The 27,630-nt window shown below is 43.8% G+C and overlaps 1 protein-coding gene across 26 annotated transcripts in view; it reads right to left on the bottom strand.

Annotated features, from left to right (window-relative positions):
• Positions 1–76: 76 nt before the first annotated feature.
• Positions 77–27,630, bottom strand: part of CACNA1G (calcium voltage-gated channel subunit alpha1 G) — a 143,533-nt gene continuing 115,979 nt past the window's right edge. For 17 of the 26 annotated variants that reach the window (XM_085556808.1, XM_085556804.1, XM_085556809.1 and 14 more), the window contains 12 exons: positions 22,443–22,594; positions 20,043–20,152; positions 18,858–18,991; positions 17,616–17,686; positions 17,246–17,324; positions 17,047–17,168; positions 16,459–16,803; positions 14,054–14,194; positions 10,789–10,923; positions 7,553–7,742; positions 4,928–5,097; positions 77–1,176 (listed from right to left, as the gene is read on the bottom strand). In XM_085556808.1, the coding sequence (XP_085412934.1) occupies positions 322–1,176; positions 4,928–5,097; positions 7,553–7,742; positions 10,789–10,923; positions 14,054–14,194; positions 16,459–16,803; positions 17,047–17,168; positions 17,246–17,324; positions 17,616–17,686; positions 18,858–18,991; positions 20,043–20,152; positions 22,443–22,594 (2,504 nt within the window). In that variant the 3' untranslated portion in view covers positions 77–321. Of the gene's footprint in view, positions 3,024–4,927; positions 5,098–7,552; positions 7,743–10,788; positions 10,924–14,053; positions 14,195–16,458; positions 16,804–17,046; positions 17,169–17,245; positions 17,325–17,615; positions 17,687–18,857; positions 18,992–20,042; positions 20,153–22,442; positions 22,595–27,630 lie in introns of all 26 variants that reach the window. The other 9 variants (XM_077787361.2, XM_085556826.1, XM_085556825.1 and 6 more) reach the window with 7 other exon arrangements.

Below are 27,630 nucleotides of genomic sequence, written 5' to 3' on the forward strand. Positions count from 1 at the left end.
GAAATATTCCGAGACACATAAAATAGAAGAAAATTAAATGAGTCTTTACTCACAAAATGTACTACATCCCGCAATACTAGATTCAATTAATTTAATAAAATATAATATACATATAGATTCTGCACATTGTATTGCTTTTACCTAAGCAGAACATATGCTTAAGTAAGCGTGATATAGGTTAACCACTCTTTTAACCAGCTGGTTCTTTAATCTTTCTTTGGAAATTTTTTACCCAGTGCCATTTTGGAGTAGAGAGTTTTTAATTTTTTTTTTTCTATTACATGAAAGGAAGAAGACATTTGGCACCAACAGAAAAGTAACTCAGGGGTCCATTTCGGTTTGATCAAAGGAAAAGCTAGGAAGTGTCAACAAGTCTTTCTTTGGGGTAGGAGATGTTGACATACTGTCTGGAAGCAGTGAATCCCCTATATCCATGGAATCCTTGGACTCACAGGATGGAGCACGCCTCCTCAAGCAAACGTCTCCACTGGCAGGTGAGATGCTGTGGGGTCCTCTAGGTACCAAACTCTGCCCGTCAGGTGGATCTATAGATATACAGGGAGGGCTCAGTTTCTTCTTCTGTCGTGTACCTTGCAAGCATTCCATTTCACTGACCACCTGACTTATAAAGCCAGAGGAGCTGGATGTGGAATGGTGCTGAGGGCTGTTTTCTATGGAACAAATCTCTATTGAATGTCTCCTTTGATCATCTAACCAGGAGGGTGGCTTTTTTAGCAGACCCTGGGTGTCTACACTGTGGTATTTCTTCAGGTCCTTCAGTACCACGCTGCCGGTATTGCCCACGTTCCTCTTAGGTGTGAGAGGCTGACCCTCCGAACAGGCACTCGAGGCTGTGCAAGTTTCTGAAGTGAAAGGCTCTGAGGAGCTGTTGATTTCAGATACTTCTTGGTCCATTGAATCTTCAGGGGTCTCCTGATACGAGTCTGCACAAGCACAGGATGCTGGTGCCTGCTTTGAAATATTATACTGATTGTGGGAATGCTGCTGCGTGTGGACGCTTGCCCGACTCCAGGCAGCCAACTCATTCACTTCCGAGGGCATCAGAGCCACTGGTGACTCCTCCTTGGGCACAGTGGGAGCATTTGGGTCAGAGAGTTCACTCACCTCGGTGTGGAGATTCTCCTTGCTATCCAGAGAGTCGTTCCTTATAGCCATCTGTACCAGAGTGCAGAGGGGTTGGGGAGGAGAGGAGTTGCCAGGTGAGAGAGACAGACCAAACAAAGGTTAGTACAGGCAAGGCACAGCATTTACAGGGCAGTCAGCTCTGAGATCCCTCAGCACAGACCCACTGATCCATCAGCACACACCCACAGACCCAACACAACAACCTGTGTTGTGGGTTCTACCAATTCCCATTGTCAGGGATCTGTGGGTGTGTGTCTCCTTCACTCTTCCTAAATGGTTGACCTTTAGCTTTCTCCTCTAAGGATGGAGGGCTGCAAAACCAGAGTGCCCCCACCCAAACTTACTCACGTTCTTGTTATGCAAAGGATGAAGGTCTACAGCAAAGCCCTCGATAATTTCAGCAGCCCAGGTGTGAGCAGGAGAGAAAGATGTGCAAGTGAGCCTGTGTGTTCCCTTCTCTAGCTCAGGTGATGCTGAGGACCTGGAACGGGATCCTCAGAGCCAGTAACACCAGAGCAACCCCACTGTGTGCCAACATCAAGGCAACAGCCTGTCCCTGGCTTTGGTCCCTAGGCTGGAGCCAGGACTCTGCACCATCTTATGACAGGAGCTGGAAACACTGGAGTCCAAAGCTGGACTAATAATAATCCATAATTATTTCAATTCATTCTGATGCTTAAGTTCAGGCTTCCTGAGGGACATTTTGCCTTGGCTGCCTGGAGCGTTACGCAGCATCAGTGCCCGCTGGCAGAGGGAACCTTGGGCATATTTTGAAGGGTTTGCCTTTTCATTTGTCAAAAGGCCTTGTCAAAAAGGCTTTATAAATCAGCCACATTAACTGGCCCTTAAAGGCAGAGTATCCATTTGAGAACACTTGTAATTGATCTTAAAGACAAAAATCTTCACAGGAAAATTTGGAAAAAATGCATACACCTGGTCCCAGTAATTTAGAAAACTGCAAGGAGATGAAATGATGAAATGATGAAATTCCTTATGCTAAGGAATACTTTTGTGACAAATCACCCTAAAATCATCATAAGCTTTTATAAATATTGTCCCACAAGGATCATTTGAGCCAAATGATCTCTATCCAGCAAAGCTCTCATCAGCTGCAGTGTGTCCATGTGTGCACAAAAACACCATAGTCTATTGTAGCATCTGCACATTGCACTCCCTTTGTCAATGGGGACAGCTCAGAGAATATTTAATATGGCAAACAATTTCATCCAAAGTGCTGACGAACCCTTTCTAGTTAAAATTTCACAGCATAATGCTGGCAATTAATCAGTCAGGAGTGAAGTTATTCTAGTCTCCTCAGCACCAGTAGTTTTAATGAGTATTTGGGAGAAAAAATCATGTTCATATCCTGAAAAGAGACACAGACCACACAGAAGTCGAATACAGAAGCAAAAAGTAATTGTTGTCATTACTTTTGCTTGCACACCAACCTGTGTTGCACACCACGACAGTATTAGTCACCACCAGCTCTTTCTTTCTCTATGATACAGGCATCTGTGGTTGTTGTTAGTAGCAATAGTACAAATGTTTTACTGGTTTTAATGGTTTGTTTGAAAAATAAAAGGACCCTCTGCCATCTCAGAGGGGTGTACACCTGTAGCAGCCACATCTTGGTGTGGGCTACACCTTTGATACACAGTCCTGGAACTACAAAATCAATATAAGTTTAATTTCAGGTAGAATTCCTCTGGAGAAAAGCCTTTGTGCCATGCACTGCCAAGGAGTGCAATCCTCAGCAGGAATGTTCTCCCAAAGCATCCGATCCACTCATCTTCCTCTGCGAGTGCATCGCTAATTGTCAAACACTCCGGAGTCTAAACTGGACGTTACTGTGGGGGCTGTGCTTGCTCAACAGCACTCTGGAGGGAAAGGGAGGTTAAACACACAGGATTTAATGCTCAGGGAAAGTGCAAGGACCAGGTATGTGATGGACAAGGTTTATCTGGTTTGGATTCAGGAGAGGAGAGGGCGTGGGGGGAAGTTCGGGAAAGGGAAAGGGAAAGGGAAAGGGAAAGGGAAAGGGAAAGGGAAAGGGAAAAAGAAAAAAAAGCCAAATCAGAATTGCATGCAGTATATGTAAAGATAAGGATAAATGGGTACTGAAAACCAAACTGCTTTGCCAGTTTAGGCTATTTGATGTGCCAGTGAGATACTAGTGGTAGCAATAAAAAGGAGTCAAGCAGAGAACACTTGTGCAAGCAGAAGTGCTGGGGCTGTAAAGGGAATTTTGCCTCTTAAAGGACCAAGTTTCCTGGTGTCTGGCCATCTAGAATGCAATTAATAACAACAGCAATATCACCAGAACAACCTCACTGCTCCCATTAGCCAGACTGGGAGCTCCTTGCTGCTCAGGAGCCTGCCCAAGGCAGCCCCTCATGGGTTTGCCCGTGGACTATATCTGCTCACTGCCACAAAACTCTTTGCTCTCTGATCTGTCACTCCAAGGGCATGTTCATGTCCCTGAATGAGCAAGGAGAGGGAGGAAAGGAGGGCAATAAATTGACTTAATAATATGAAAAGGTCTTCAAAAAGAAGCCGTCAAAGATGTGAACAAAATTAGACTGGAGAAGATGGCTAACATGGTAATTTATGCCAGCTAGGTTGCTTCAAAAGGATGGGTCTGTTATTCATCAGAAAGCAAGAGAGAGTGGTTATGAACTGGAATCATGACATCAATTAGTTTCCCCATTAGTGGTGATTGGGATAGCTGGCCAACCCCATGCAAATGAAGACATGTAAGGAATTTCTTATGTCAATTTAGTATTACAGACTAATGTAATTGTTAACCTTGGTACTTCACATCCATTTTTAGAGCTTAATGAATCAACTGTCTAATTTGTCAATGTTGATTAAAAGATTAAAGAAATGAGAATATTTTTATACAGGAAATAAATTGCTTTTGAAAAAATAGAACTGATCCCCTTTGTGTATATAAAATCAGGCATGGAAATACTGAATAAAGCAGAGGTTTTGAATCAGATGTGCTTCTGGTCCCGGTTCAGCTGCACAATCATTGAAATGTGCTTAAAACTGTGAGAGTGAAGCACAAGTTTAAGTATTTTACTAAAAAAAGATAAGTCTAAACTTATGCTTCCAATCAACCAGACTGGAATCTTTGATTAGATCCCTTAGATCTTTGATTGAATCAGGATTTAAATCAATGCCAGGCAAAAACCAGAGATAAAACTGGCTGCAAAATAAAACATGTTCTGCTGTGCATAAAGTCAAACTTTTTAAAAACTCACAGTTTATGGAAAAATATTTTAATTTTCAATTCTCACTGTAAAACCAGTATACTTCTCATGATGGTTTTGCGCATGAGATAACCAATTTCCATGAAACACTTCTCTTTTGGAAAACCAGAGGAGTTAGAGATGAGGTGGCCTGGGATGGAGCCTGTAATTCTTGTGTCCTTTCAAGCACCAAAAAAATCTCAGCAGTTAAGAATGAGTTCCTCAACCCCAACGAGCCCCTGGGGAGCATTTGGCTGCATTTATGAGGAGGATTAAAAAAAATAAAGTGCTAACAATGTGGAGAACATTTAGGCATGTTGCCAAAGGACATGATACTCATCATGCATGTTCTTAGGAGACTCCTGGATGCCTTTCAGATCAAAAACCACCAACCATTTTGTTATTGCTGTAGGAGAATTACAGTCCTCTGGAGGTTTCTCTGTGAATCCCTCCTTGAATTTAAAGCACGGTTAACCAAGAAATGCATCAATATAAAAGCCCAGCAGGTTTATGATCATAACTCTGCTTACCTGTCTGCGGAGCAGCCTTTCAGCAGAAGGGGAGTGTACCTGCTGGGAGATCCGGGGCTTGCTCTCCCCCACCAAATGGTTGGGAGCTAGTGCAGGGTGGAAATGGTCCTTTGGGATTTGCAGGAGGGAGCTGGTGTCTGCCGGCTGCGACTGCACCGACGCCTTTGAACCTTGCAAGGGGGAGAGGAGGCAGAAATGGGACATGGTCATCCAAGGCTTGTGTCCCAACCTCAGTGACCTCCCAGGGGAAACTGCTCTGCTGCATCTTGGATCACACAGGAACAGCAAAACCACTGAATTCAGCAACTGCCTCTCCAGAACTGGGGAAAAAAATTCCCATCTACTAATAAATTACTCCAGCATTGTCTATTATTTCATTTTTCTTGGCATTTTCCCCTGATGCAACTGGGACTAGCTCCTGTTGAGAACAGAAGACAAGGAACTACAAGTTCATCTGAACTGGCAATTCCTGCATCTTTGCTTTTGGGCCAATAACTACGCAGGCAGCCTCACTTCTGAGCACTGCAAACATCTGATTTTAAAAGGCTCTAGAAGGTGTCTCCATGCCTGAGCCTGCATGGAGACCAACTGCTGGGATTTCCAAACCAGCATGCATACACTGGAAATGAAGTGAAAGGGAAGAGCACCTGGCAGCTTTCAAGGCTGGTTTTACAAAGCCTCCCAGAAGAAGGAAACATCCTCTCCAGCCTCTTCGTGACCCTTTGTGGTTGCTGGCCACTACTTCTAAAAGGTTTGAAACTCTGTGTGCTCCCCTCACACACAGGCTCAATGTTTTTCAAAACAATTCATTTAATCTGGACCGCATCCCAGAGAATCTCATTTGTCCTGGAATCTTTCCCAGAGCAACAGCCCCATTACCAAGGAGTATTCAAACAAATGCCTCCTGCAAGTGCCAGTGTTTCTGACAACAAAACCTTCTCAGCTTGAAATATTATGGTTTGGTTGTGGTGATTTATTAGAGGCGTCTGGCACCTCTTCCTGTCTTCACTGCACTCTACAATATTACAGATATTACAAACTGTAAACAGGTGGCAGTGACTTCCCCCACCCTGAAAAGCAGTGACATTGCAGGTGCCAGAGGACACTGATACGCCAGAATCTGGAGACCTTACCCACCTCCCAGCACTCTGGCCTGCTTAAGATGATTGGAATTTTACCAGCAGGAGAAAAACAGAGAAGGTTTAATTGCTTAATGTGGTTATAAGACATCAGCTTTACCTCTCCAAAGTATTTCTGCCACATTTCAGTGGAACAGCTGTTCCTGTGGATATACGAGGGTGCAATGCCTGTCCCCAGAAAGCTGGGGCTGTCAGATAGGGCTGTTCAGGTTCTCCAAACTGAAACTGGGAAGTGAAATTTTGAAAAAGAAGGGAATAATAAATTACCTAGTCCCTTACTGATGTAGTTTTTGTTCAAGACAGTGCAAATACATCCCAATTAAGGGTCAACAATGAAGCACTGGAAATTCCCTCTCCAGCAAACATTTTGTGTGGTCAGGGATTTCTTGACTGTTACAGAGACCCATAAATTCTAGCTCAACTGAAGGTAATGGGAGATTTACTATTAGTTTCAATGGGATTTTAGCTGCACCATTAGCATTATGTGCAAACAGGTTCTTCAAAACATCACTCTTGACCTTGAAGATTGTGTATTGTGGCAGAGATTTCTCACAACACCAGATTCATTTTCCTTCCTTGTGCCCATTTTTTTTTTGCTTCTGTTCAACAGTCGCTATTCATCCAAATTCTTATTACTATGCAAATTTCAACATCTTATTTCTAATCTGTTCAAATCTCCTTCCATTCTGAACATTGCTGAAATTATGTTTTGCTTAGAGGCTTTCAAATGGCAATGCTTGTAAAAACTTCCCTGTCTTATTGGTGACAAATTTCTGAAATGATGGCATGTACAGACAAATTAAAGGTGGCTCCATTCACTTGCCAGCCCCAAGTAACCCCTGGCAGGCAGCAGAACTGAGGGCAGAGGGACAAACCCTGAGAGGCAGCTGCAAGCACAGGGACAGAGGTGCAGGCAGGGAGAGCCCTCCCTGTACCTAAGAATATCTCTGAATTTAGCTGCAAGATGTATATCCCAACCATGCACACTGGGAAAAACAATTCCACACTCCCTCATTTTCCCATTTATCTCACACCAACATGTCTCTCAATTCATATTTATGTTCATTTTACAGGCATTTAGAGACACCTTCTTCCCATCTTTCATAGATGTTCCCAGACAGAGCTTCTGAACTGCTGCAAAACACAGACAGGAGGAAATATTTCTCTACTGGGATTTTTCCTCTGGGGCCCGGTGGGACAGATGGAGCCAGGCTGTAGGGACTGTAACCTTAGGGAACCAGGCAGGAGACAACCAGTGCTGAGCCAGGCCACTGTCACGTTGCCAAACAATTCTGAGGAACAGAGTTGCCTTAAGCAGGGCTTTGTAAACCGTGGAGGGTCTTTGCAAGTTGTGGAGGGTCTTTCCACAGGTCTAGACACACGACTGGAAACCCGTGGCAATTTTCCTGCTGAAGAGCTTGGGAAACCACAACTCTTGCTTATTGGCAAACCCTACTCTTGTGGCAGCTGGGAGATGGGTGTGTACCTGACTGGGACTTGTGGTGCGCCGGTCTCCTGTCGCCCAGGGAGGCAGGGCTGGGGCTGGAGCAGGGCGGCTGGAACATGTAGCTGTCGTTGGGCAGCGAGTGCGTGCGTCCCACCGAGGGCTTCCTCACGCTCAGCAGGTCCTTGCTGGGAGACAGGGCCAGCGCGTCGTCCTTGGAGCGGAGATCGGCCTGAGGGGAAGGAAAACGTGAGGAAGGCAGGAGTGGGAGGGAGGGGAAGAGGAGAAGCGCCCGGAAACGCGCGCGACAGCCATTGCAACCGGGATGGCGGGATGGGCATGCACGGATGGATCTACCAGGGAATCATCCCCCTCGCCGGGGTTGGCAATAAACTCGCACACAATGGATCGCACAAACAGGAAGCCACAACGTAGCAATAAACCATGACTATTTCAGAGATGTGCAATGAAGGCATCATGCCTCAAGGCCAGCAAAGGTCACGCGCTTGGCAGAACTTTGACTCTCCCTAGGTGCCCTCATCAGCAAGGCAAAGGTGAGGTAGTTTCCTCTTCTGACAATAAAAGAAAGAAAAACAAACAAAAGAACCCCAACTCAAATGCAAAAACTAGTTTATAAAAAATACTTTCTCTTCTGGCTTACAGCACAATTTTATTGGATTTTCTTCTCACATAATGAATAACTAAACCTATTTTATTGAAAAGGATATCCAAACCTACTGCTTCAGGGTGAAAGCCATTCTCTAATTAGAAGGGATCTAATGCAAGCAAGGGTTATTGTGTGTATGTTGACTGTGGAATTTTTACAGCCAAAGAGACTCTTGGAATGGGCAGCCCCAGAGGCAATATTGAGTGGATTCAGGTCTGATTTCATAAGAAAATAGCTCCATCCCAGAAATGTTCTTGGGTGTTATTGTCTTGGAAAGTATTAGCAAAAATGGAAGCAAAGTCATCTTCCCAGTGTATTTCTAATGAAACAATTATTTAATTGTTAAAGTATCTCAAGTGAAAAACACAGGAATATGTTTGTGTCACTGTAGTCTAGTAGAGTATTTGGCTGATCATTTTGGGAAAACTTTAGATCTTATTTTCTGAAAAATTTTTCCTTCACTCAGTGCATGACAGGTTTTGTGCAATCAACACAGATTTTTTTGATCCCAATTTTATTCTTCAGTCATAAAAACAAAATTTCACGATGGCATTTATTTTCACAAGAAACAGGATGAAATTAAAAGGAATTTGCAAAACAGAAAAAAAAAAAAAGAGGAAAAAAGAAGAAGAAAAGACAGGGAAGAGAAAAAAGAAAAGGAGATCACCATTCCAAATTTAATGAACAAAACAGGTCTGCACTGCCACACAGCATTTGTTTCAGTCCTTGGGAAACTGCTGATTTGGAGCTTGGACACAGATTAGATAAGGGAGTCTGCAATCTCCTGATACATCTCAGGGAAGGAGAGCAAAACCTGTGCTGGTAAAGCTGAGAGTTTGGATTTGGGAATCTCTCATCCCTCCCTGCCTTCCCCTTCTACCCACTTCATGCTGTTTTGCTGTCATACTACTGAGCTAAAAGCAGAAAAAGTAGCCTGAAACCTGAGATCTCAAACTCAGACCTGAACATGAGATCTTGGATTTGAGACCCCATCCAAATCCAACCTTCAGTGAACTTCTAGGTTTTGTTGACGGGATCCAATATGGGTTATTTCCACTTTTGGATCATCTTGGGGGAAATTCCATGAGTGAAATTCATGAAAACCATTGAAAATGGCTGTAAAATTATCTTCCCAGGTCAGGCTACATACAGAGCAGTGGGAGCACATGACTTTTTGGTTCAGCGGTACTTTTGAAAAACATCTTGTTTTGGCTTGACTTAAAATCAAATTCAAGTTTTCCTTGAACCAAAAAAACCTCAAAAAACAAAACAAAAAAACAAAACAAAACAAAAAAAAAAAACAAAACAAAAAACAATACAAAACCAAAAACCAAAACTAACCAAACAAACAAAAAATCCACAAACCAGATAATTTTCAACTAAAGCCACATCTAAATGAAGTGTAAAAATATTGCAATTAGAAGAGATTTCAATGAAAACTTGCAGTATTTCAGGGGTTTGGACAACTGTTGCCACCAAATACTTTTTTGGTATTGATAAAAATTCACAAAACCCTTTGTTCAATACAGTTTTGCTTTTTTTTTTGGAGAAAAAAACATCTTTCCTGGCTGTACCTTTTAGACTTCGCAGTGCTGTCAAACAAAGTTGTCTAATCTGATTGAAAACTAGGAGGATTTCTCCTCTGTCCAACTCTCCATACTAATTTTGAAACAAAAAGCATTGTACAAGAAGTAAAACGGAGCTTACAAAATCTTTTGCATAGGATGCCATGAAGCATGATGGGAAATATTGTCACGGTTTAAAAGATTTTTCTCAAATAAGTGCTAATTAGGATGACAGTCAACTAATACGGCATAAAATTTATGAACAACACAAACATCCAAAGGTAGGTACATGAACGACAACAAAGAAAACAAGAATGATCTAAAAATTTGGGAAAGGGGTTATGTCTGTTTTACAGCAGAAAAAAAGCACTTGACTGCTACACAGCTAAAAATGTCTAATGTTTCAAAGAGGAGATGGTGAAGGCAGGGTTCAAAATACTGGTTATGTCAGTCAAAAAAACACTGAATAGTCTTTTTTTTTTTTTTCAGCATAATGACTACTAGAAAGAATTTGCAAAAGTATCATGTTGGAGAGATCCCCATTTGATATTTGTAAAAGAAACAGTCTGGCACCAATCATGCAAAAAGCCTTGTGTTGCCTGTGTTCATAATGACAAAAATCCACTCCAAACAGAAGTGTTGGGACTGACCCTTCAGCAGAGGACATGGGTCATTAGATCACGGGTGTCTCTTCAGGCAGTATCACTGATTTGTTTCAGATGGGGAGGAAATTTCAACCCTGATGCTTTCCAAAGCCTTTTTTTTTTTTACTACTAATTTTACTTGTAGAAAACAAAGTGTTCATACATAAGACACCAAAAGAAAAATGGAAATAACCACTCATTCCTTGCAAGGAGCCAAGATTGTGGAGAAAAGTGACAAAACCCAGGACCTAATAGCATTAAGGCCAGCATCCTGTTCAGGGAAGAGGTTGCTGCTGTTTGGGAAGGGGCTGGAACTGGAAATGCCAATGGCAGGTGCAGAGAGATGGGAGCAGTATTTCGAACCCTGTGCACATCAGACCACACAGCGACCAGTGTATGTACATTGCTTTCCAGAGCATTAAGTAAATGTGTTTTAATGTCATCAGGAAAAGAGTCATCCGTCAGAGCTAAGGACCAGGACTTTTCAGAGAGAATATCTGACGTCAGAGATAGAGCCTCCATCTCAGCTAGAGGGATCTAAAGGGAGAAATGATTAAACATAAGAAACCAGGACACAAATATTTTGGAAAAGAAAACTAAAAAAAAAGAAAAAAAATTATCATAATCGAAATACTTCTAGACACTAAAGCAATATCCCTGCAGTGGGAGAAACTACATCATACACATTGTTACCAGGGACAGAACATTAAAGAAATTAAATATAATGAAGAAATTAAAAAAGGAGCGGGACATTCATACTCCAGTGCTTACCAAGGAACTGGGAGGGAGTTTAAAACCATACACTAATGCTAGCATTGTATTTTGCTGTTCTTCTGTCTATATGAGGAAGCAAAAGTAACACTGCTCTCATAATGGAGCGATTCCTCCTCTTGGCTGTGATAAATACAAGTGGTTTCAAGATCTGATTTCTCTGAAGTTGTTCCCCCAGTAATCATCCTGGTTTCTAAGATAAACTTGTTTAGTCTCTAAAGATTCCCCAACAACTAATCCATTTTTTCAGGTGGGGCATGGAGTGTGCCTAGGGAGGCTGCAGGGACCACCCCCAAGAGGCAGGTGGGACCATAATTCACTTCCTCTTGGTTAAAAGGGCACAGAGAGAAACTTAAAACTTTATTTTGGTCAGCAAACACCTTCCTGGTGGTTTCAGCTCATTTTGGCTGGCTAGGGAGCCTCCAGTGACACCAACAACCGACCTACTAAAACAGCCAGCTGCATTTTTCAGCCCTCAGATGCCCCTCGGGCCTGGCCCCAGCTTTCTGCTCTGGCACTGAGAAATCCTGACTTGGGAATCGGCTCTACACAGCCACACTCCTGTTTTCATGCATCTTGCATGAATGGATCCCCACTGAAGACATTCAAGCAATCTATAAATGTCCTCATCAAATCATTGATGAAGCTCTCTCCCTAGACAAAGAAGTCTTTTTATACAAAATGTGAAAATGTCACTTCAGATTTTGGAGGAAAAAGAGGGGGAAAAGGGGACCAGCAGCATCTCCCCCAGAGCAGCAGCTCTGCTGCCAGGCACTGTAAGAGGGGGTGTGTGCCCTGCAGCAGGCTCCATCCTCCCCAAATCCCCTGCCTGGATACAGTGCTCACGATAGCAGGGATGGCATTTCATCAGGTAACCTCCAAACCCAGCTCATGCTCACAGGGGCTGCCTGCTCTAGGCAAGTCCCAGGTGCTTCCTTTTCAGTTCTCACTGTGCTTTTTTTTTTTTTTTTTTTTTTTTTTTTTTTGCCATCCTCTTTGCTTAAAAAGTCTTCCAGCAGCAATAAGTCTTCCAAGAGAAAACAGAGAGGCCCAGATCTCTTGCATTGAAGTTGTCAAAGGACTCGGTTTTCTCACTCTTAGAAATGGCAGCCGCGGGACGGAACAAACCCAGCGATGAGTGAGCCTGGAGAGGCTCAAAATTCAGCTGAGATAAGTAAGAGGGTTGGACTCCTCTCATCTAACCTCGGCTTTGATATCTCTTCTAGCACACTTATCTGCTGGCAATGGATGAGAGAGATGATTTGGAGCCCCTGAGTGAATAAGATGCTCCCCTAAAAGGCATCACTGTGAAGGCTGCCAGGCTAAGGACAGGAATCCCTAGGAGGAACCCCCCCACCAGAGCCAGGGAAAAGCTGTGCAGGAGCGTGCTGGGCTCCAGCAGCTCCTGCCTGCTGGAGCTGCCTTGCTGGGAGTTGCTATTAATCAGGTTGCTTTCAGCAAGTCTCAGCACTGCTCTAAATTCCTGAATTGCCTGAGAACATGACAAATGGTGCGAACAGAAAAGCCAAAATGTAAACGAAACATCACCCCACTTCAGCCTTCCCAAACCCAAAATTGAGTTTGAAGCCGTCAAAACATTTTCTTGGAAACATCCAACTGAGTTAGACCAGTTTTAATTATTGATGGGGGTGGGGGGTGGGTGGGGGGAAGCTTAAATTTTAAAAGAAAAAGCCATTGCAAACTGGAATGCTATATTTTTTCATTACAGAAATGTCAAAACAAATCCATTTTTTTGCTGCTGCAGCACTTTCTGGTGAAAAATGTTGTGACAAAAAATTTTTAACCAGCTCTCACTGAGTTTCCAACTGACCCTCTGTCTTCCCTGCCAAAGCTACTGTCTCCATTCCTCTGGCAATTATTAGAGACAACCACTTCCTATAGCTTAACAGACTCTGGGATGCAATATGGAGCAATCAGAGGGAGACATGTAATCCTGCTATATAAAGATCTGCAGTAGAATTTCATTTTACCTAAGCTTGTTCCTTTCCTCTAATGAACCATCAAAAGTTGGGTAATTTAGAGTGTCACTGAGCTCATAAACAAGCACACTGATTTAACGAGAAGATTTCTGCTATTTTTAGCCAGGGAGGGGAAAGGGGGTAAAATAGATCAAGAAATATGGAATTTGCTCAATTCCAACTGCAGCAGAAAATAGGTGTGCTTGAATTATTATTATGGTCACTGCTGTGTTTTTAGGGAAAATATTTGCTCTAAAGAATAACGCATTTTAAAAAGTAGGTATTTTATTCTAGGAAGTAAATGGACTAATTTTAAACAAGCACTGTCTGCTTGAGAAAGCACTGGAGCACACAGTTACTTCTGTGCATCATTAAGGGCTGCCTCCCCTCCTAAAGTCACTAGATCAGAGATGAGGATCTTGTTTGCAGTGACCCATTTGCAAGAAGCCTCTTTAGGAAAACCCTTCAAAAGTGGATTTTCATGCAGTACAAGTAGGCACAGAACAGAGATCATTTGATGAACCCCAGCAGCTCAGGCTCTGCTCTGAGAAAACCTCACCCTGCAGGCTCTGCAGACATGCCCTGACATTGCTGTGGAGCCCTGCTTAGGAGCAGGAGGCCAAATATAACAACCTCACTGAAGGATGGAGATGGAATTTTGTACATTTCCCCTCTAACACCTATGAACTGTAAATCCCAAGGAAAAACTTCTTACTGTGTTGGCAAGGGAAAGTCCGAGCATGTTTTCTTTCTCTTGCATTGATATACAACATCATCTACTCCCACAGAAAAAGCCAAAGTGACTTATGCTTCCAAATTCCTGTGACTGCATTACATAAAGAACTTTAACTTGCTATTAAAGGTCTCAGTCAAATTGAGATTGGATGGAGACTTTGCAGGAAATTAGGAATATTAACCTGGTTCTCAGAGTTGTAATATTCGGGAGCTGGGAGGGCATAATGATGGCACACAGAGCCTGACAGGTTGTCCATCAGCTTCAGCTCTCCTTCCAGAGATTCCTGGATCAGCAGTGATATGGTATCAAACAAGTGTCTTTCCTAGGAAGGGTGGTGTACAGCATGCAGAGAGAGAGAGCAAGCCAAAAAGAGAGGAGGAAAAGGCAAGGGACAGAGACAGAGAGAAAAAAAGGACAGCATATCAAACCAAATGAACAAAATGAGGGAAAACAAAAGAAGGGGGGAAAAAAAGGTGGAAACATTCAAGGAGAACAGCAGCAACAGGAACAATGGGACAGGAGAAAAGGAGAGAGAACAGTGCAGTAATATCACGGTGAGCAGAGACAGCTTTCCCAGACATTACAAGAGATGGAGCGATGGTAGCTGCCCCGAGACCATGGCTGCTCCCCCCCAGGGCCCTCCTTGGGGACAATCTCCCTCTCAGCAAACATGACCAGTCATTTCTAGGGGCTGAGCAGAATTTTTCCATTGCTGCTGTCAACTTCAACAGGACACCACTTGCTGCAAGACTTCTACACACATGGTCCACACTTTTGAGCTGCAGGACCCAATACTTGACACCTAAATCCATATCCAGATGGCACAGAAATTAAAATAACATGACTGAAGAGAGGCTGTGTCCTGTCCATGGAAACTGCAGCTGAGCAGGATGGACATGTGTCAGGTCACTAATTCATGTGCCAGACATGGGCTGAGGCACCCCTGCTGATGTCAAACCAGCTGGCCACAGCACTGGGGTTGTCCAGAGTAGGGTCTGGCTTTTGCAGGCAGCAGGGGAGGGATTTCAGGGTCCACCTTCCATGTAGGGAATGCCCAATGCATACAATGAGATGAGGACCAGCACTACAGTCAACAGCACACAGTGCAAAAATCCCAGGAAAGAAGCAAGCAAAAGAGCATGCTGTCCTTGCAGGGTTGTGTCCTGGCTATTGTATTCCTCTGCTATCAAGCTCACGCATCAGATTTATCCTGAAGATTTTGGTTGGGAAAATAAATAGTCAGAATAAGATCTCCTGGAGGTTTTTGAGGCTTCTGTCTGAGGGAAAGAGCAAGAAACACTCTGAAGGTTATGACCAGAATAAACCCTTTCCCAGGCAGCCTTTAGAGAGGGCAGGTTTAACAGACTGCAGAGTGAGGGCATCATTATGACTGATTTGTCTCTCAGTTTTGCCATTTCTCTTTTTCGCCGGTTTCAGTCCTGGTGCAGGACAACACAGCTGAGGACATGCCAGTACTCTGCTCCACACATACAGCACCAGTTGGGATGTATTGGTTCTTCCTAGAGGATGTAGTAAATCTGGATTTCCCCACAGGACCCTGAACTCCTTTTTCCTGAGCCAAGGAGAAGCTTTGGATTCCACCTCAGACATCAGAGATTCTAATGGCACCAGAAATTTCCAGTAGCTTAGGAACTGAAACAAAGATTAAGCGGGGATTTACTCTCTTTCGCTCTTGGACTAAAAATCATAAATGAGTTTTTCATGCATTAGAATATGCATTAGTCCACCCCAGGCTGTGGCCAAGACATGCTGTTGTGAAATCATGATGTAATAAAAGTTAATGAGGTCTGCATAGAGTTTAACCCAATTTGCAATCAGCTAATTCTAAAAAAAGGCTGGACTGTACTTTCTGAGTAATTTTAGCTCAGTGACCTCCCAGATAACTTGTCTGGGGTTTGAGCTCGCCTCTCATTCCTCAAACTGAGTCTTCATCCAAAAACTGTGCTTTAGGGAGACATGGTGTAGCTTGTAGCACACAAATGTGTGTGGCTTCCACATTACAGCCATTCTTCTGCTAGTGGGAGTTCTGCCACCAGCTCTGGTGAGCTCAGGTTTGAGTCTCCTCTGGATTATTCTATTGTTAAAAGAATCTTTTCTTACAAACCTGACTGTGGGGATGGATTTTAAATTGAGGTTGCACAAAACAAATTTAATACTGAAGCAAAGATTAGCCTAGTTTTATTCCTCTTTTATGCTGTGGTTCATGGTTTGTATTAGAAAAGCAAACACATTAAACTCATGATTTTGCTATCACAAAGGATCAGTCGAAACACTGAATTAGAGTAATTTTGGAGATACCTCTGAACTCTGTGGCTTGAGCTGAACTCCAGAGTAAATTGCAAAACTCTCTCCCTCCAAACAGATGCATCAAGGTGGGCTGGAGACCTGCCTGGGGTCTCTTCCCTGCAGCACTGGCTCCCAAACCACACAAGAATCAGCAGCAGACAGCAGGGAATACAAGCTCAGGACATCTGGTGCACACCTCTTTCACTACCAGCTCGTGCAAATCTTCCCCCAACAAAAGTGCAGGTCAAGCCCTCCTCACCCTGCAGCAGAGATCCTCACCATATGATAAGCTAGTGAGAGCTGAGAATCCCCCTTGATTTGCATGGGATTGGCAAATCCGCGGGGGCTCTCGGGTCTCTCTCCACTGGTGGTGCCTGTCCACACAAAGATGTCCGAGGGGCCGTGCTGGCCAGGGCTGATGGTCTTCATCTCCATCTCCAGTTCTGCTTCCAGCTCTGCCTCCTCCTTGGCCTCCTTGTTGCTCTCCTCCAGGTGCTTCATGAGCACCGCGATCACCACGTTGACCAGGACAAACTGGGCTGTCAGCACGAAGGAGACGAAGTAGATGGGGGAAATGACGGTGTTGTAACAGGTGGACTCCTGGTCACAGTCACGCAGCGTGTCCTGGGAACAGCGGGGGAATGATCACAGACTCAACCAGGCTGGAAAAGACCTTGGAGATCGTCAAGTGCAACCTATCACCTAACACCAACTTATCAACCAAACCGTGACACTAAGAGATGTGAAGAGATTGCAGCATGAACCATGGTCTGCAACGGGTTCTCCTTTCATGAAAAAACTGAGAAGATTTGGCAAATTTCATGTCTAGAACAGCATTACACTTGCTGACAAAACCTTAACGCTTACCTTCATTATCCCATTCCAGTTGTCTCCTGTGGATACTCGGAAGAGGGTCAGGAAGGCCATCCCAAAGTTCCTGAATGTGGCGTGCCGTCCCAGCCCCTCGCAAGGGTGTGTGTCATCACACTCTGTGAGACAACCACAGCTGTCAGACCCCCCACTCCAACACCATTCCCACCCCTCCCACTGGCACGGGAAGTCTCACCAAGGTCTCCAAACAGCTCCACTCCAAGAGCTGCAAATATGAAAAACAACAACATGAAGAGAAGGCCCAGATTCCCCACCTGAAAAGAGAAAAAGAAATGGGGGGAAAAAACACAAAAAAAAAAGAACATTCATTGATTTTTTTTTTTTTTTTTTTTTTTGTTCCAGACCTGTTTCTTGCTGTATTCTTTAATCCAAAACTTAAATTGCTTCAGGGCAAAAATGACCTCAATGTGAGGACTGTATCTCAGTGCTTCGGGAGGAAAATCTGATTCTCTAATGACAGCAAAGATAAAATTATTAGCATTCCTCTGCAATAGGAAATGAGCTGTGGGCCAGAGGAGCTCTGGTTTGTTATGGTAGTGGGTTACCTGCGGTAGTGCTTGCATCACGGTGTCCAGGAGGGCCCTCATCCCCACAGCCATCTTCAGCAACTTCAGCACTGTGGAAAACACATTTGCAGCATGGTAAAGTCAGCATTAGCAGAGAGGCACAAACTCAGTCCCTCTCCCAGGAGCCCAGGAAGAGAAACATGAAATCTTGGCAAGTGTTCTCCATTAGCTGCTACAGTCCTTGGCCTTTTTGCATCACTCCTTGTTGCCTGGATACTATCAAAATCCCATGAATAGCAGCATCACCTACTCTGAGACTTGGAGGAAGCGTTATCACTCTGCCAGGCTCTTCCTTCCCCACTTTATCTGTATTGGACTCATCTCCTTCCTCCGGTTATCATGAGCAGTTCCTTCCCCAGCCCTGGGGCTACTTTCCCACTTCCATAGGCTACCCACTTTCATACATGATTCACTGAGGAATGATTTACACATCTCTTCCAGAAGGTTGCATTTCCAATTGGAAGCTGCATGTATTTTTAATTCTGAAAGGGATCCAATGCACAGAAAACCCACTTTTTCCCCCTCTTGAGACACAGCAGCATTTAATTTCTCCTCCAGTTCTTTCTCTGCGTAGATGAGGGCTGTAATCAAAACAATTCCTCCTCAGAGCACAATACCCTTCAGGAGGGCCTGGAAGTACTTCATTAAGAGCCTAAGCACTCACATTTTACATCTTCATCATTTGGCCCTGACACCTCCCTGTTTTGAAAAATCAACTTCAATCCCTGAAGAAGTTGGCTCACTGACTTGGGAACGTGTCTGAGGGGACAGATGGATAGAGTGTGACAAGGCATGCTTTGTCACCAAGTGGTGTGATGTAAAGCCTCATGGGAATTTAAATTTATTAGATGCTCATCTTTTAAAGCTGATGTACTCAAGCTTGTGTTCTCTAATCCCTGTTAGAGATGACTTTGATTTGACTGGAGCAATTTTCCCAGGTACATCTCTGAGAGTTACTGCCATCAGCTACTTCTCCTTAATTTCTAAGCTCTCAGCCTTCAAGATCTCTTAAGGCAGAAACACATGGTCAGTTGGCTCAGTTTTTTGGCTCCTTGCAAGTATTTTCCCCCATTGTTCTTTCATTTGTTTACAGCCTGTTGATGCCAGAACTATGCACATTATGATGAGGATGTGCCCCAGGACTGTTTCTCAATGCTTAACTCTCTCCTGATGCCAACCATGTACCTCAAGCACAAGTCAGTTCTGCTTTATCCCTCTCACCTCGGGCGATCCTGAGAACCCTCATGATCCGGATAATCGTGGGGTTAATTGGTAGTGAAGCATTCACCTCGATCTCTTCCAAAGTGATACCCATGATAGACAGCAGCACAATTGCCAGATCTAATTGGTTCCATCTGGAGACAACACAAAGTGAAGTTGAACATCTACTAAGAAGCTGGCAATGGGAGGCAGCTTGTTTCACACGAATTCCAGTCATTTCAATGGTTTGAGAACTCAAATGAATCTGCAGTATTTTTCTGAGGGTATTATACAAAAGCAGTGATGTTATGAAATCATTGTAACTAATGCATCTCATTAGAAAACCAGCCAATTCCAAAGATATCCTTGACTGAGGGGAAAGAGGAACAAAAGCTGGGAAATTTTTTACCCAGAGACTCCAAACCTCAGGAGAGATACTGTGTTGTCTGTCTAGCCACTTCTAGACATGGCACTTGTGGACCTCAATGTAAGATCTTCCACAGAGAGAACAGGACCCCATGTACAGTCCTTAGAAAAAATTTGTGTTGGTGAAAGAAAGGCCCCAAGGATTTGTGCCAGGCTGGAGAGAGTGGTAATTCCAGCATGGACACACAAAATGTGGGGACAGGGATGGAGCCATGCACTGTATGCTGAAGGGCTCATGTGAAGGCCTACTTAGTGCCCTACTTTTGTTATTAACATTGATGAAGGCAAAAATGGGAGAAAGATTGACCAAGGACATAAAATTTGTGCTTGTGAGCTAAGAGAGTGAAAATCTAGATAAAGACACGATGCCATCCACTGCTCCTCATCTGCATTTAAGAGAGGTCCTTCCTTTCTTTCATGTTCATTCAGGGATAGATTCTTTCTCTTGACATACATTTTGTCACTTCAACAGGTTTGTTTGATTATATGGACATGCAACGGGCATGAGAAGAGAACTGGCTGCTTGGTGGAGCTCTGTCCCTGCTTCATCTGCTCCCAAGGGCCAAAATGATGCAATCACACTCTTTAGCCTGCACAATCCATCCTCCAGTTTACATCCCATGTCTCCACCTACCCAGCCTTCAACCAGTCACTCCAAAAAGCCTTCATACATATCAGACTCACAGTATGGGCCAGAGCATGGGATTCAGGACATGGAAAGTGAGCAGTTCTCCACAGAGCCTGCTGCTGACCTCGTGATCACAATGGATCTTTTGTTACCTGTCTTGGAAGAAGCGGCGAAACCCAAAGGCAATAAGCTTGAAAACAGATTCCATGACAAAGATAACGGTGAAGATGTAATTGCAAATCTTCAGGGCTTCATCAAGAACCTGGGATGTGGACACAGGACTGGGGTTAGATGTTAGTTCTGCAAAGGCACTTTGCTGCCTCCAAACCTGACTTTTGTGTCTTCACTTACCCATTACAGTTAAAAGTCTTCAAACATGGGCTCTCTCTGATGAAAAATGTCCCAGGGAAAAGTCCCAGGGATTCACAGAGTGCACTTGCTGCCTGGTGATAAAATCTCAGGAGGGGCTGATACAAGGCACAGCTCACCCCCCTAGCAGCAGCATAGCCCCAGCTGGGATTGCTGGGGTGGGCAGAAAGAGCTGCTGCATTTGCTGCTCTCAGCAGCACAAGACCTCTTGTGCTTCTGTCAGAGAGCTGAATTTCATCCCACTTCATTCATTTGTGCAAGTGCTGGCCAAATGGCTCCTTGGTGACAGCCTGCCATTACTCCTCACCTTGAGCTTTTGGCAAGGAGTGCAACAGAGGGATGACATGCCAGGGGAAGCAAGTACCTTGCATTTTCCTCTGCCCCCCTTCCCTCTGCAGAAGTCAGCCTGGTCTTTAATCCAAGTGCATCCTGGCTGGGACAACTCTTGCACAGTCAGGCATTAAGCTACATCAGAAGTGATTTCATCCCCAAAAGCCTCACTCATGAAGGAACACTGTGGTAGCAGCATCCTTCATGGCCTCTTAAGTAATGTGCATTGGATTTCTCCCTGCTGGCAAACAGGATGGTAATAACAATGTCCAGGGCAGTGTTAGGGAACAGAGGAGATGAGCCCACAGACCAACATTTACTGAACCCCGAGTGGGAGAAATCATAGCAGGAGTTTAAGTCGTGTACTCCGCCTCTGTGCTACAGTTTAGCTTCAAGCATCCATGGACAAAAATCACCTCATCTGACCAAGCACAAGCCCAGCTGCCTAAGGAAGCTGTGGCTCTGAGCAAGCCTCCCTGCCACACAGCAGGGCACTTGGGCTCTGCAGCAAATGAGCACATTCAGCTGGCAGAAGCAGATTTTGCTCAGCAGCTCTTTACTCAAACCACCTCTCTGCACACTGCTGCATTCCCTCCTCTCCAGGAGCTGCACCATCTCCATCTGGGGTCTCATCCCCAGGGCATCCTGCTGTATCCAAAAACCAACTCCTTTCAGCACCAGGAAAACACTAGCTTGGATATAAATCTCCTTGGTACATTTAGCCTTCAAATATCTTCAGGATCCCAGCCAGAGGGATTTCCACGCCCCAGTTCAGCAGGACTCAAGCATGTGTGTGACTCTGACCATGCTGTCATCCCAGCATAACCCAAGCTTGCAGTTACCAGCCAGATGCTGCATACCAGAGGCTTAGAGACAAAATATTATTTTTCTAAAGAAAAGGAAAAACAAAAGCCTGCCCAACATTTCTATAATACAAGAGAAAATGTAGCTGCAAAGTGACTGTGGTAAGACACATGCTCTAGAATGACTCCAGCCCAGGCTCCTTCACCAAAAACCTTTTTCATAATCTAATGACTGAACCATGCAATGAGCCTTCCAGAGTATTTAAAGGTGACCTGGACAGAAAAAATAAATTGGGCTTGCTCCCTTTCACTTTTGGCTGACGATAGACTGGAGAATATTTTCCCCTGCCCCTGTTGTTTGTATGTTTTAGTTGTTTGGTGTTTTTTTAATATTAAGTATTCATGTCCTGTCTAATTTTAAAGAATATTTCCTCCTATTGTGTGTTATATTTATTCATTCTGAAAATTGCTAATAAAAGTAAGTACAAGTTATTTGGCAAAGGCAGCTATTTCCATTTCATACTTACACACAAAATACTTGACATCTCAGGACGGGCTCTTTTTATTTTCACAGTATGACAAAGACCCAGGAATTAAGCACACTAATATATTAAAATGCATTTTAAAGACCAGCATGGAATCCAATTCCTGTGAAAACTAGGTCCTATGGGACATGGGATTTAGAAGAAATTTTGCAAAAAAAAAACCAAAATAATTTCCCAAATTCTATTATTTTTACTTTTTCTCTTTTTTTTTTTTTTTTTTTTGGGTGGAGGGGGTGGGGGAGAGAGGGTGGGTGTAAAACCTAAGTAAAATGGAAGATATCAATGATGATCAAATCTAGCAAAGCAAGCAAACCCACTCCCAGTCTCATTTTCAAAGCAGTCAGCTTGCACTTAACTAGAAGGGAGAGGTGCAATGGGATCCTTGTAGCAAAAGCCCTGGAGTGAGCTGGGAGGCAGCTGCAGGATGGCTGCAAAGGTGGACATCTGACAGCAAACCTGCCTTTCCCCTGCCCACCAGCACATCCCAGCACAGCCCTGCCTGTACCTTTGGCTGCTGGTAGTGCTCCATGGCCATGGTGATGACGTTGAGGCCGATGACGCCGGTGATGAACAGGTCCAGGTAGTGGCTGGTGCACATCTGGTGAATCAGGAGGCGGAAGCGGGAGTAATCCGAGTAGTAGGGCTTACACTGAGCTTCTGCAGCGGGGAGGAGAGCGAGAGGCAAATCAAGGGATTTCTCTGCATCTTTCTCAAGCCAATGCACCCTCACTCTCCAGCTCTAGAGATGATCAATTCAATACCAATCACAGCATCATACTGTCTTTTTTATTTCCTTTCTTCCTTGCTGGCATGTTACCAGCTTTAATACACAGCAGGGCTCTCATCATCTTATATCCATTAAATATTTTCAGTGGGACATGCTCTATACTCAGCCTTGTGGCATCAGGGATGAGGTGAGCTGGGACTAGTGTGCTGCTAAAAATAATTTTTCTCTGTAGGGAAATATAAGTTTAATCTAAATTAAAATAACAATTTTTGTAACTGTTGCTCATACAAGTCCCCAGAGCATCAGAAAACCCAATTAATGGTCAGATGCTGGGGACATATTTTACTAACAATTGCCTAAAAACACAGGCCATTGAGTTTGTGGTGGTCTTTGAAAGAGAAAGACTGCAAACATATTATGTTCTTTGCAATAAACTGTAGAGACAGCAGAATTCAACACCTTGGGTATCAGAAAAATGGTCCATAAAAATACCAAGGAAAACTGATCAATGAGCCTTAGTGATCAGAAAATAACGATCCTCCATTTAGACAAGATTATCAAAACACAAATTTCACTGTCCAACTGAGTCCCATATTTGGCTGCCTGGGGGATGACACACGGACTTTAGACCCCAAATGTTCCTAGAGATAAACTCATTTACTCACCTAATGTCTAATGAGGAAATGCCAAGGCTGAGTATATAATTCAGTACCATTTTCAAGGAGGCATTATAATGCAGATTGATGTGGAAAGGGCTGTCTTGAAAATGTCAGAGTATAATATTACCCTCATAATTACATGATCAACTGGTTATGAAAATTATTGAGCTGTAAGAATTGAACAGTTGATATTTAGTGGTCCAGAGCAAATGTAGAGTTTGGTAGTCCAAGAAAAAAAGTTGGGCAAGAATGATGAGAGGAAGCACAGGTTTGGATTGCCCTAGGGGAAAACTAATTTTAGAAGATTGTATTTTGCCTGGAAATAGAACTCACTTTGTCAATAGCCAATGACACTGCAATCAAATCCATAGATTTAATGGTTTTATGTGCTCCCTGCTTCATAGCAGGATCCTGGAAAATCAGTTTTGTTTTTTTCTGTAGAGACAGACCTTTCCCTATCAGCCCAGGGACCAAAGGGAAAAAACACTCAGCGGTTTTATTCTGTAGGGGTTTGGAAGTCCCAAAATTCTGTTTCAGTGTCATCAAATGAAAGACAGTATTAATATTAATTTTCTGATCTGCAGTGGGCTTTAGGTGATCTGCACCTGAGTGCTAAAGCACAGTATTGATGAAAAGGTCTATGAAATTAATTTTCATGCTGAATCTATTGAGTGCTTATGAAAAAAAAGCAGACTAGTAGCTGCTGACTCACTTGAAAGACTTTGTCATATATCTCAGAATCTGCATAAATCTCCATAAAGTCAAGATATCTCGATCACATTATGCTAAATTATGAGTAGCAAATTAACTAAAATGTTTGAATACAATTAGGTTCGGAATAGGACCTATTTTTATGAACCAACTTATCATCTCGGAGAGAAACACCATCGTAATTGGATCACTTACTTCTTCTACATTTATGCATAATTCACATTCAAAAAGAAAAATGTCAACGTTTTTACCTTTTCCTGCAATGGATTTACTTTTGAATAATGACACTGGAATTCAATTTTTTTTCTCTGCTTTGACTGACAGGTAATTCCAAATCCTACAGAATAGTACCAGTGCTGTTAGAACAGAGAGAGGATTTAGAGAGAGGTTGTAAGTGTTCCCTGTGCAGGGCTCCTGCACCTGGATTAGCCAGTGCATGACCTTATAAGCAGGGTTGCTAATTGTTCAGATATCTGCAAAGGCTTTTCCCCTTTGCACCCCCTCTCCCAGATCTCCTGTTCTGCTTTCCCAGCACCCAGGTCTCCACAGCCAACCCTCTCTGGATGCTGGTCTCACAGATGCCCTTGCAGCCATCGAAAATTCCCAGTGCTAAACGTTCCATCCTTCTCCATTAACTTTGTCAAGAGGGGATTTGGCAACCCATGCTTACAAATCATGTCACCACTCACTACCCCAGTGTCCCCATGCCAGCCATGCATCTTGGTGCTCCCACACACAGGCTAACATGCTGCCTGAGGGCTCGGGATAAATCCCCACTGTGTCTAGGTGGGCAGGGAACTTTCTGAACAGACAAACCAGTTTTTACCATTGTGAAAATACCATTTCTTTAACCTAACCCTGCAGAGCTCTGCAGAGAATTTGGGGATAGATCTGGTATAATTCCCCCTGTGCAAAGCCCCTGCCTCCTATGACACAGGTGCCTTTTGTTATTATTGCAATAAAGAGCTTAACAATACCAACATCTTGGGAAATACAGACATCTGTTAAACTCCGGGTGCTGAACTTCACAACTAACACAACACCACATTACTGTACCGTTACAATACACTGTGTCAAGAACAACAAGAGCTCTGGGTTAGTCTTGGTTATTACTGGAAAGATTAATGTGGCTTCCAGGCACATATGGTGTTAAAGAAAGGCAGAGAGCAAACCAACAAAGAGGAATTGGCAGAATGAGAGAAGATGAGGAGATACAGCAAAAGCCCACTATGAGACATCAGGCTGGTAAATAAGGTGTAAATCAAGCTGCTTCACCAGGGCTGGGGGCCAAGACAGAGGGGGAAGTGGGTGAAATCTGGAGATCATTACCCAGGATAAACTTGGCTCAGGCAGTAGATCCTGAGAGATCTCCTCCTAACCAGGCAGAAGGGGATGCTGCAGCCAGCTGGGAGGTGGTCTGAGCAAGTCCCACCTGCCCCTTCATCCTGGTGGTCCAAGGGGACCGACTGTGCTGGCAAGGGAAGCGGTGCCTGGACCAGGGTGCACTTGGCTTTAGCTCATCATTTCTATGGGCTCTCAACTCAGGTTGTATCCCAGGCTTCAGTGCTCAACTCTTGGCATCAAGCTGCAGGATTATAATTGATCCCCTTGACAAGGGAGCTCACCACCATTCTCTCCTGTTTGGTTGGAAAGGAAATGACCATTGCTGTTGCAGGATAAACATTTCCCATTCCTAATCCCTGTCTAACTTTTCCCAGGCCAGGTGCCCTTGGGGTGCAGTGATCCCAGACTGGGTTGGGGGCACTAAATCCTAAATCCTGTACTGCATTTGTCTGCTGGCGGTGGGATGTCACCTGTGAAACACCACCAGTGCCCAGCAGAGCAGCACGGGGGCACCCCTGTTTTTGCTGGGCAGTGCCACCCCCAGAATCTCCCAGGGCTCGGCTGGTCTCTGCCAGCACAGCTGGGAGTGGGACTGGGGCCACTTTCTTCACATTGACTGCATTTTTTGGGGGGGAATCAAGCTGAGCATGCAGCTCCAAAATATCTCTGAGGAGCATTTGCCTCCTAATATAGCCCTGTCAAGGGAGAAATTGCCACTTTCCCCGAGGTGACTTCAAGCTGGAGGTGCGTGGGCACGGGAAATTGGAATTCACAAGAGTGGGACAATTCCATTACTGTCTCCTTCAGCTTCTTCCTTCTCCTATAATAAGGGAATTAACTCCTTTGCAGGTTTGAGTATCTGGAGGACAGCGGCAAACCAGTGAGCCCATGATGCAGCTGGATTTACAAAGTGTATCAAGAATATTATTAGGTTAAAAAGTAGTTTGCACTGAAGGAACTTATTTAAACATAGAGTTTTACTTGGCTTTTATTGTACTGAATGGATTTATTAAAAAAAAAAGAAAAGCGAAATGGAAAATGATAAATTATTTCCACTGTGAAGATTCCAGTTGTGATAGAATGTAGACTTGGAGAAAAAATAAAGGAAAAAAAATTATAAAATATTTCACCAAGCACCAGGCAGCAGCACACATACACACACACACGCACACACAATATCATCTTGTCTTCACAGAAAGAGAAAAGACGCCCTCTGAAAGTGCTGAGATGTGGGCAAGCTTTGGGTCACAAGTCCAGATTCCTCACTGAACCACAGGAAGTTCATCTACTGCACCCAGGCACTGATTCCCTAAATTCCCAGCAGCTGGGTTCAGAAATAAAAACCTTCTATTTCCTCATGTTGGTGCCTGCAGAGCAGCATGGCACATTCACTACCACTGGATCCAAAGGAAAGACAGCAAAAGGAAACACACAGCACAGACCTGACAATTGTACACATCTTAGGGGCAAATGCTAAGAGACTTTCTGAGCCTGCAAGGGATAATGGAGGGGTTTGGAATGAGTTCAGTGTCTTAAAAATAACATAAAATACGACAGCCTTGATGCAACTCTGTAGGACCAGGAGAGGAGTCACAATCAAGCAAAAAGAAGAAAAAATAACCAAATCACCAAACCCAGTGAGAGCCCCTCCCTCAGGCTGCCCCCATTTCACAGGAGAGACCAAGAGGCCCAGCAAGAGCAGCAAGAAAGACAGCAAAGAAATATAAATATCAGGAGTGGCAATGGGAAGGAGATTCAGGATTTATTAAAGCATGTTGAGATAACTTCCAACAAGGCCTTAGAAATGCAAGGTAGAACCTCTGTCTCCTTGAGTTATCTCTGCAGTGAAAACCAATTTTTATTTAATCAAAGCTCCCTGCAATCTAAGAGAGATGGATGGAGCCCTGCACCCATCTCAAGCAGTGGCAGCCTGTACTCAGGTGAGAGTTTTAATGGCACAATTTTTGTAGTGTATTATTTTTTGTCGAAAATTACAGCTATATTTGTTTCTATGTTGGTGCCTCTTTAAATATTCAGGCTAATATTCTTAAGTTATTAATTAAACAAAATGCTTTTCAGATCAAAGCTTCTCCTAAAAATAAAAAGTGCAAGGAATGGATTTGCAGCCCTGAGCATCACCCTGAGAAGGGGGCTGGGAAAGGGAAGTGTGAGTGAGCAGTGGGTCAAAAGGAACAGCTCAGATCCTATTAGTGTTGAGTCCAGCTGGTCCATCTCCATCAGCACCTGGAAAG

This window comes from Lonchura striata, chromosome 18 (assembly GCF_050655825.1).
Source record: "Lonchura striata isolate lonStrDom1 chromosome 18, ASM5065582v1, whole genome shotgun sequence".
Taxonomy (NCBI): Eukaryota; Metazoa; Chordata; class Aves; order Passeriformes; family Estrildidae; genus Lonchura; species Lonchura striata.